The following is an 11,047-nucleotide window of genomic DNA, read 5'->3' on the forward strand; positions in this document are numbered from 1 at the left end:
TGTTGTTCTTGCTTAACTTACAGCTGTTAATTACTACTACTTATGCAAATGTGTTGCTAAGCCTTATTGACCACAGTGGACAGAATTTTACTACCTGGAATACCACCTATATGATATATGTTACTGCAGAAATGATACCCCTCATGAAGACGGTGCAGCTTCATAAGGGTAACCATCCTTCACTCTTCAGTGGTGGAACTCAAGCTGCATTTTTCAGAGACTACTGCACTGGAGGACATAGTATTTGTTTTGAACTGCCAAAATATTTACCTTATAAACTTTGGAAAATTCACCTGAAAACCACAGTAAACCAGAAAATAATCACGGTCTCTACAGTGACATGTATTTATTTTTGTCTAATATAAGCACTTCACTCTTTTTTACCATTATGAATTGAAGATTGTACTGGTCAATGTGAAGGCACAACCAAGCCCCCACTTAAGTGACGGACCATTTCCCCAAAAGTTCTTAACGCACTCAAGGCTGTATGTCCTTGGAACCAAGTATATTAAAGCAAGGATGTGCAGGAGTGAAGCCCCCTCCATGGGAGTACTGAGAATAGGTCCCCCTCAGAGCTAAAGTCTTTAATTTTAGCTGTTTGGTTCCCACCTTCATAGAAGCAGTCACTTAAGCATTCCATATCCCAGTGTGGATTATAGAGCATTCCATATCCCAGTGTGGATTATAGAGCAGGTCTGGAGTAAGTAACATCAGGGTGTAAGGCAGTGTAAAATGGATCCTGGCCTTCACAGCACACAGAATGACTCCGAGAAAATTTCAGATGTTTTACAAGTTAAGTACACCCACAACTTACTAATGACTACACAGATCACATCCTTCTTAAAGTACTGCTTATACAAGTGTACAACTTTACATACACTCAGGCTTCAGCAGCATATCTGATGCAAAGACAACTACAATTATTTATAGGTAATGCAGGTATTTTACATTTTTAAAATAAATCATAAATTAATGTATTGTGCTTGAAAGGCTAACACTATTTACTTGATTTAACAATTAAGATTTCCAAATCACATTCACAAAGACTGATAAGATGGAAGGAAAACAACATTAGTGCCTCCAAGTTGCTTTCTGAATTAAAATATGACTCCATTTGGGTATTGAAATGTTTCACTTTTCCTAAACATAACACAGACATGGTAATGCTATATAACAACCAGATTTTGTGCAGTGCTCACTGTTAACTAATAACATACTTACACCATAAAATGATGTATGAAGCAGACTGAACGACATGCCTGGTGCCTCATTTACTCTTGTCACAGACTACTTCCATTCAAGACATCTGCAACACATCACTGTCAGTTTACTTACCTGTACGTCTCCAAGTTCCTTTTCTTTCTTGTTTACCAAGTTTTTGAGATCAATAGCTTTGGATTCAAGAACTGATAAGGATACTTTGATTTTGTCCTATAAATATACAAATGAAAAAAAAAACATAACCAAAAAGAATACATATTGCAAAAATATCATAATCACTTTCCATACTTGGGGAATGTAAATAAGGAGTCAGCAAATTTACTTAATGTCTTTGCAAAGAAAAACATATTGACACGCACAGACTGTGCATTCTAGATGAAGACCTAACCGTGAACAGACAGTAAAATCAGTGTGTGTTATTTGCACAATATTACATGGAACAGGATTGGCACAGTTTATACTTCGAAGTTTATAAAACAGTGGACAACCAAAGCCAGAAAATGGAAGTCTGCAATGATATGCAAAGAAATGAAAAGGGGGAACAAACCATGAGGAATATAAACAATGACTGTCCTATATATATAAATATATAAACAATGACTGATAAGAGACCTTGGGACACAGGTGGACAGTAGTCTCTCCTTTGATAATCACATCGCCACAGTAGTCAGGCAATCCTTCTATGTGGCACACCTCATCACAAAAGGTTTCTCATCCAGAAAAAAAGAGGTCAATGTTCCCCTCTACTCATCACTCATTAGACCCATTATAGACTACAATGCTCCTTTTGGTATGTACCTCACAAGACATCTACAACGACTGGAAAGGCCGCAGAAATACCTCACAAAGAAGATTACCGGCCTCAAACAGATGCCCTATGCAGACCGTCTCAAAAAACTCCAGCTTTACTCCGTCGCATATCGCCTACTCAGAGGTGATCTCTGCCTAACATACAAAGCTATGTCAAACCCAGAGCTGTTGAACATGCTCCATTTAAAGAAATCCCAATCCCTCCGAGCTACACGCTCTGGGTACCTAAACCTTGTCACCACATTAAACAGAACATGCCGGAGGGATAGATTCCTGTCCCAGAGACTTCCCATACTACGGAATAAACTACCTATATCAAACAAAGCTCCTCATTAGCACTCTTCAAGAAAAATCTTGATGATTGGATGGGAAATAGGAAATTCACCCCGGGGATCACCTCTGTGGCTCTGCTCGACAGTGGCACAGGAAAATAATTATCTTGTGTGGTAAAAGCCAGGGTACCTTTTTGGCTGGGCTTGTATAGGCCCCAGGGCCGATAGCCTAGTACCTACCTATGAACCTTGTAGCCAAAGATTAACAGTTTTTTGCTACCTAATGAATGGTTTACAGAGGCTTTCAATTCTACCTCCTATTTCCCTCCATGATTCCCTAATACATCTCAATGATGCATATCTGAATTCCAACACAATATTCTACTCTATGCTTATCTAAGACAGCCCTGTTAGACATCCATATGTCTTTTTGTAAAACTGATTTCCTCATATTACATATGAGCAGTTAACCCTCCAAATTCAAACGGCACCTCCACGATCTTTCACATAGTTTGCAATAAAATAAATGAAACAAATATGAATAAAGGCAAAACAATAACACACACAGTCCATAGAAAACCAGTAACTGCATGATCCATTTTGTTACTGGGTCATGGAGGGTAAAAAAGCTTTATATACCAGAAGAGAGGAATGACGAACAGGGCTAGTAAGTCTCATGGAGGGATTTGTCAGACTGGGGCAAGGATGTTAAAAAAGGGTTTATAAACCAGAAACGAGGAATGGAAGGAAAGAGCTAGTACAGCTCAGTGAGGACAAGCAGGTGATAAAAGAATACAGACAAAACCAGAAATATTGAATTAAAACTTCCTTTTGATGCGTGGAGAAAAGTGCACCTAGTTACATGGGACAGTAGTGGAAGGGAACCCAAATAAACCCCAAAAACACATACAGGGAAGTGACTGCCAAAAGGCAGTATACATATGGGAACCACATGGACCATCTTCCTGGCCAGTGTGCAGGTCGATCTGATGATGGGGATCTACAACAGATTACTAGCTATTGTGGAATTAGCTGAAGACCGATTCACAGCAAATAAAATCTGGGATCCACAAGCCTGCTAGGCTAACTGTAGTTGCAGGCAAAGTCATGCAGAGAATCCCAAGGGAAAGGCTGGTCATTTTCCTGTAGGGCAACAGTGTCCAGGACAACAACCAACATTAATCCAATGCTGAAGGAATGGTCAGTACAACTTGATTTGTTTTTTATAACTAGGTTATAAGTAAACTTAACAGGAAAGATTTGGGAGATGATGTCTCCTTGAGTTAATCGAGGTTTCTGACTTGGTCTTCCAGAGACAGTAGCAAGGGTGCTAGGTGGACCTACACAGGTCAGGATGAAACAGACTGAGGGACTGAACTGCAGCATGACTGAAAAGGTGAACACAGAGTGTTGTGGTTAGAATGGTGCTGTTGTGAATAAGGAACATGACTCATGGAGTACTGCATGGGTCAGTACTGTACAATGAGTTTGTTTAACACATAGTGAAGGGAATGCACAAAGCTCTCAACTATCCCTGGTTTTCTACATCATCTCTAATTTTGACTCATAAAATGTCTGCTTTTCTAGTACATCTCTAAGGATTTACAGTATTTATTTATTTTACATTAGTTTACTTGGAAAGTCCAACTGCGCACAGGTCCTTTTTCAGTGGAGGCTCGGGGAGAAAATTTCCAGTTATCAATACAGAAACAATACAAATGATAAAAAATACATGGAAGAAATAATAGAAGTTCTAACAAAAACAATTACAGACTGTTATCAAGAACGATTCTTGGTATACATACATTTATATTTACAATGTAGTTATAACAATTCAGTGATGGAGAGAAAATATTATTCATTACAACTGAAGACTGATATAGCTACCAAAAGAAAAACGAAAAAATTCAGAAGGAATTTCTAGCTACAGAGGCAAGAGAAATGTCAATCATGTCAAACATTAGAGTTTTGCAATTCTTATTACCAAAAAATGCATGTTGATGCAAAACCTTTTATTCTATAAACTTTCAAAGTGAATCAGAGTACTATTTACACATCGTCCCTGATTTTGGGCTCTTTCCCTCCATTATATTCTGTTTTTGTCCACAATTAAACAAAGTCAGGTGGAGGAGTGAAGAATGGTAAGGAAGGACATAAAAAGGATGACCAACACGCCAAAAAATGGAATTTCAGTTCCAGTGCACACTAATGTAAAATACTGTACTTACATCACAATAACAACCATGGTAAGAAGTACCAGTTAGGGAAATCACAGCTGGGTTAGATCATCAGGAAACGACTGAGAGGTCCAAGGCATCAGTCAAGAGATGCTGGCTTAAACTCTCAGGAGGACTGACTCCAGAAGTAAAGAGGTAATACCCCCACTGAACAGATGCTGAGTACTGTGATCCCTGGTCAGGCCACCCCTTGGGTGCTAAATACCCCCACTGAACAGATGCTGAGTACTGTGAACCCTGGTTAGGCCACACCTTGTGTGCCAAATACCCCCATTGAACAGATGCTGAGTACTGTGAACCCTGATCAGGCCACACCTTGGGTGCTATGTTCACTTCTGGAAGCCGTACAAGGAAAAGTTTATCAGGTTGCCACAGGAAGTCCTAGATGAAAGATATAAAAAGTTATCTCATCTGAAATGAAAAGATTCAGGCCGGGGGCTATACAAATTGGAGTTCTTTTCACTACAGACAAGAAAAAAACAGGAAGGTATTACGTGGAAAAATAAGATCATGCTGACTACATACGAGGGGGGTCACCCTGAAAAAGAAGGGACAGGAGAAGAAGGCAGCAGACTGCAAGGGCCAACAACTCATTGAAACCGTGAAAATGAGAATGGACTTCCCAAATGGGTGGCGCAGAGGAAATCTGCAGAGGTATTCATAAAGGCATGGGACAGGTGAAGAAAAGGTTAGGGAAAAGAAGGGAAATTATCCATTTCATGGATGCATTATTTTTCATTTTTGTGCAATGGCTTTAAAATGTTAGGTTGTAGCCATCCCTCGAATCTTGCTGCCAAATAGTTCCAAAACTTTCCTGTATATTAGCCTTATTACAGAACTTGACATCAACAGACACACACAGACACAGCAAACTTTTTTTAAAACATCTACTATCTTTGGGTCCCCAACTTCCCTCATCCTCATCAAAGGTCACCACATCATAGATGTATCCCACCCCAGATTTTTTTCTTTTCCTCAGATGAATTTCTCTCTTCAGACATGAAAACTTCACAGCAATTGGGTTATAAATGCCCCCATGACTACGACAAGAGCAAAATAGCCAAGGCCTTCATATTTCAGCAAGTTAATTTTTTACACTCAGGACCTAAGAGGTCTTAACAGTGTCACTGGTGCAAAAATTAGCACATTCGCCTTTGATGCAGATGGCTGTGGATTCTATTACCACACCAGGCAGATGGATTGCTGACACTGTAATGTAGCATAAGGGGGGGGTGATGCATTCCTAAGGATGCCATCCTACAGATGAGACATTAAACAGAGGCCCAATCAGCATGAGCTGGTGGTAGCTCAGGTGGATATAAAAGATCCCACAGCAGCAATTGAAGAAAGTACTGGAAATTCCCCAATGCCCTGGCCTAATTTCACTTAGCAGTATAAAACTCAGGTCCCACCTGAAAATAGGCTGCTAGCCTACAGAATTAACCTGGGCAACAAAGTATAACTATCAACAAAAAAAAAGTCATAAAGACATTGGGGAGACATCACTCAGCTGTGCATGCACTGAAGCCATGACGAAAATTCCACAACATATGTGGTTATGTGCCCTTTGTCTGTCCAGCTACTGCAGTACCGGCAATCATCACTGACCTGGAATCACCACCATGGCTAATGAAACATCCAAGCTTCCAACAAGTCCCTACAACCTCTCCTTTAGAAAATGTGAGTAGGCAATGCCTCATCATTTCTCTTCTTTCTGACCAGTTCCAACAAGTGCCACCCAATCTGCTAACCAAATTCATAGAATCATAGGAAGTTACTAGGCTATTAGCCCTGAGGCCCTTACAAGCCTAGCCAAGAATTTAGCCCATGTTCTAACTAGTCAACACCCTATGCCACTGTCAAGCAGGGACACAGGTGGAATGCCAGGGGTGTATTTTCTGTTCCCCATCCAGTTATCCGGGTTGCACTTAAATAGGGTTAATGAGGAACTCTGATTTACATGGAGAGAGAGTCTATTCCACAAAAGAGTGAGTCTCTGGGACACAAATCTGTCCTGCCAACAAGTCCTATTGATGTCACAGACCAGGTTGAGGTTGCATGTCTGGGTTACTTGAGTGGAGTTTGACTTGTGGATATGCAGCAGTCCCATCAGGCTGGGGTCCGAGATTGCTTTGTATGCCAGACAGAGGTCACCTCTGAGGAGTCTGTACAAGATGGAGTAAAGGACAGGGCTTTTAGCCTATCTGTGTAGGGTAGATGTTTGAGCCCCTGGATTCTCCGGGTAAGGAACCTCTGTAGTCTCTTCAGCTGCTGCATGTGCTTTGTGAGGTACACGTTGAAAGGGGCACTGTACTCAATAATGGGTCTTATAAGGGATGATTACAGGCATGTTATGAACACCTTGCACTTGGATGAGATACCCTTACTAATGAGGTGGGCCATGTAAAAAGCTTTCTATACAATGGAGGCAATATAAAGGTCAAAAGTCAGTTTGCTGTCAACCTGCATGCCCAAGTCCCAGACGACTGATTGAGTGCTTAGGACCTTAGGTCACCTAAATCGGAGTTTTATCCCTCTACACCAACACAGATCTCTTAAAAAAGTCAGACTTTTCCTTCAGTCTTTCTGTAATACTGTTCACAAAGACATAGAAAAGAACAAGCCTTACTAATGACTGTGCTATTCATTTCAAAACCACCCTTTCATCTTAAGTGGGTCCATTTACTGCTAGTGCCCTATTACTTATCAATGTCTTATGCAGACTGTCACCCTTTGTATAATACATGCACTGTTATAAAATTCACACCACCTCACCTTTTCACACAGGTTTGGGAATGGGTAGAGTGAATACAGCAGATACATCAGCTACAAAGGAATGATTACTGGTCATTATGAAAATCTGCTACAGAAGCCACAATCTATTAAAATAATTTCTGGAGGGCTATGCCCCCCTCAACCCTTTATTTATACATGCTAAGTCAAAACGACAACCTTCAGAGAAAACATGAATACCTCATACCAAAGGGTGTGTGGTCTCTCCATTCACCAATAGCCTTTGCTAATACCTCTGTGTTTGGGTACGGTAATGGGAATGCCTTCAATGCATGGATTACGGATTTGGGGTGGGTTTGCTATAGAATAACGGGAATGCCTTCAATGCATGGATTACAGATTTGGGCTGGGTTTGCTATAGGGTAATGGGAATGCCTTCAATGCATGGATTACAGATTTGGGATGGGTTTGCTATAGGGTAATGGGAATGCCTTCAATTCATGGATTACAGATTTGGGCTGGGTTTTCTATAGGGTAACGGGAATGCCTTCAGTGCAAGGATTACAGATTTGGGATGGGTTTGCTATAGGGCAACGGCAATGCCTTCAATGCATGGATTACAGATTTGGGCTGGGTTTGCTATAGAGTAAAGGCAATGCCTTCAATGCATAGATTACAGATTTGGGCTGTGTTTGCTATAGGGTAATGCCTTTGATACACGCATTACAAATTTGGGCTGGGTTTGCTATATGGTAACAGGAATGCCTTCAGTGCATGGATTACAGATTGGGCTGGGTTTGCTATAGGGTAATGGGAATACCTTCAATGCAGGATTACAGATTTGGCCTAAGTTTGCTATAGGGTAATGGGAATGCCTTCAATGCATGGTTGACAGATTTGGACTGGGTTTGCTATAAGGTAATGGGAATGCCTTCAATGCATAGATTACAGATTTCGGGTAGGTTTGCTATAGGGTAATGGGAATGCCTTCAATGCATGGATTACAGATTTCAGCTGGGTCTGCTATAGGGTTATGGGAATGCCTTCAATGCATGGATTACAGATTTCAGCTGGGTCTGCTATAGGGTTATGGGAATGCCTTCAATGCATGGATTACAGATTTCAGCTGGGTCTGCTATAGGGTAATGGGAATGCCTTCAATGCATGGATTACAGATTTGGGCTGGGTCTGCTATAGGGTAATGGGAATGCCTTCAGTGCATGGATTACAGATTTGGGCTGGGTCTGCTATAGGGTAATGGGAATGCCTTCAATGCACGGATTACTGATTTGGGCTGGGTCTGCTATAGGGTAATGGGAATGCCTTCAATGCACGGATTACTGATTTGGGCTGGGTTTACTATAGGGTAATGGGAATGCCTTCAATGCATGGATTACAGATTTCAGTTGGGTCTGCTATAGGGTAATGGGAATGCCTTCAATGCATGGAGGAGAGATTTTGGCTGGTTTACTATAGGGTAATGGGAATGCCTTCAATGCATGGAGGACAGATTTTGGCTGGGTTTGCTGCTGCACAATGCAGTGCATCTTTATGATAATATCTGTCCAAAAAATAGTTGTACTCAGCCATGTCACACTCCCAGATAAAGTCTAAACACGGTATGCCCTCAGCAGCTCCGGGTTCACAAAAGGGCTTCCCAAAGTCTAATATTACTCTCTCCAACTACTAATGCCTCCTAACTCCCGTGCCATACCCTGCCCTGACTCTCATTACACCACGGCATTTCCACCATGATATAAACATGAAATATAAATCACATTAATTCTAAACTTTATATTTTGTCTCACAATTGTTGCTATCTCTATTAACTGGTACTGTTTGGTATATATATATATTTATTGTCACTTTCTGTTTTGTTTTAATACTATACACCTTACCAGCCTTCTGTTCTCTTTCTTTTTTCTTCTTACAGGTCAGTATCTGCTGATTGTCAGCTGTGATTGTACCACCCTGGTAGTCAAATGTAAAATAAAAAATAATGTCATGGTTATCCAGTTAAGAAACTACTTCAGATTTGATTGGCATAACCTTCCTGGCGTAGACACACATTATCTTGGGACAGTTATATATCATAGAACTTCCTTCCATAACATTAACTTTTAAATCTTCTCAGTGTCCCAGCTACCACCTTGTCAGCTGCAAATGTCTGTGCTGGCAAGAACAACTTTCTCTAATCTCTTCTTCTATGATCTCTAGCCAAGAGATTTATTTTCTTAACATTAAAAAGGGAACAGAACTACATAACTCAAAAATAGTAAAAATCCACAATCTTTGTAGTCTCAATCTGTGTCTGAAATATGGAATTTCACCTGTACAATCATTATAGATGTTAAATAAGCAATACAGTCTTCCATGTGGAAACTTGAGTAAAAAGGAAAAACAGATCTGCACATCTATCTAACATAAGGATCATTTTTACTTCCTGTTATTCATCATACAGTGTCCCTTACCTTATACACACTGACTGCCTCATGCAGGAACACAAAGTTGTGGCAGGAATGTCTGGGAACACACAGGACACAAATAAAGGCCTCATCTTCCTGGCAGAACAACTCCAGTCTCTCTCTGTGCTCACCACAGCACTGCTCTGTTCTCCCATTTGTAGTACAGAGATTCTGCATATTTTATTTCTCCTGGAAGTCTTTTTATTCACTTTTGTGCTCCAGTTTCAGCCCCTGAGGTATTTAATGTATACAGACAAGTCAATCCACTGAATAACTCTTTTGACAGAAACGTTGTGTTACTTTATATCAAAATCAATGAACAGTTAGCATAATATACTTATGTCCACAATCCAAAATGACTAGAATTCCATGAAAACTGAGCACATGAAAACTGAGCACATTAAACTGCTATGCATAAACCCAGCTTACATACAGCACACTGACTCTATACTTTTTAGTTTCATTTTTACAACACAGGAAGTGACTGTAAATGGAAGAGCCTCCATTTAAAGGGGCAGTGTACCAGTTAGTGCATGTAAATCTTGACAATTATCCCAGCATGTGTGTTTGTTCATTTAAATACATATTTTTATTCAGTTATATTCAGTTTTGAGGATCAATGACTAACTTTCACTCAGATGTAAACAACATTAGACATTTTAATTAAATTCAAATATATGAAAGCAGACAAAACTTTGCTTAAACTTCAATCCAAACTGTTTCTCATATTCACTCCTACTGCTTTTATTTGTTTTGTTTTTTTACTTAGTGGATAAGTGGGCTGGAAGCAGTGACCATTCTCAGCCATTTAACCATGACTCAGACCACAGGCCACAGGAAAAATTCCAGAATGTTACTTTTTTAAAGAGTTAGCAGGATTGGCTGAAGTGGTATTTCTTCAACCACATCCTAAAGTTTTACCAATGGTTCAAGACAATCTTAAACAACATTAACAAAACACATTAGGTTATTATTATCACTTGTCCCTATTTAAGCAGTTATGTACCGTGAAAAAAAAAACATGAACAATGGCAAATGTCCTAAGATTTTAGGACAAAAAGTAATTTCTAAGTCTCCCTTAATTATTGCTTAAAACAGTTATTTTTTTAATCTGAAACATCCTAATATGATGTGATGCGTCATAAATGTATTTATTTATTTATTTTACATTTGTTGACTAGGATTGTCCGGCTGAGCTATTGCCCGTTTTCAGTGGAGGCCTGGGGAGAAAAGCTCCAAAGATATACAATGCAATAAAAAATAGCAATACAGATAAAGTTCAATAAAAATAGCAATAGAGAATTTTGGT

At 39.8% G+C, this 11,047-nt stretch overlaps 1 protein-coding gene across 1 annotated transcript in view; it reads right to left on the reverse strand.

The window, feature by feature from the left end:
- Nucleotides 1–10,181, reverse strand: part of LOC122813949 (zinc finger protein 708-like) — a 200,199-nt gene extending 190,018 nt beyond the window's left edge. The window contains 2 exon segments of the mRNA XM_044086493.1: nt 1,336–1,431; nt 9,745–10,181. Coding sequence (XP_043942428.1) covers nt 1,336–1,431; nt 9,745–9,915 — 267 coding nt within the window. The 5' untranslated portion in view covers nt 9,916–10,181.
- Nucleotides 10,182–11,047: the final 866 nt, after the last annotated feature.

This window comes from Protopterus annectens, chromosome 10.part0 (assembly GCF_019279795.1).
Source record: "Protopterus annectens isolate FY-2018-M chromosome 10.part0, PAN1.0, whole genome shotgun sequence".
Classification (NCBI taxonomy): Eukaryota; Metazoa; Chordata; order Ceratodontiformes; family Protopteridae; genus Protopterus; species Protopterus annectens.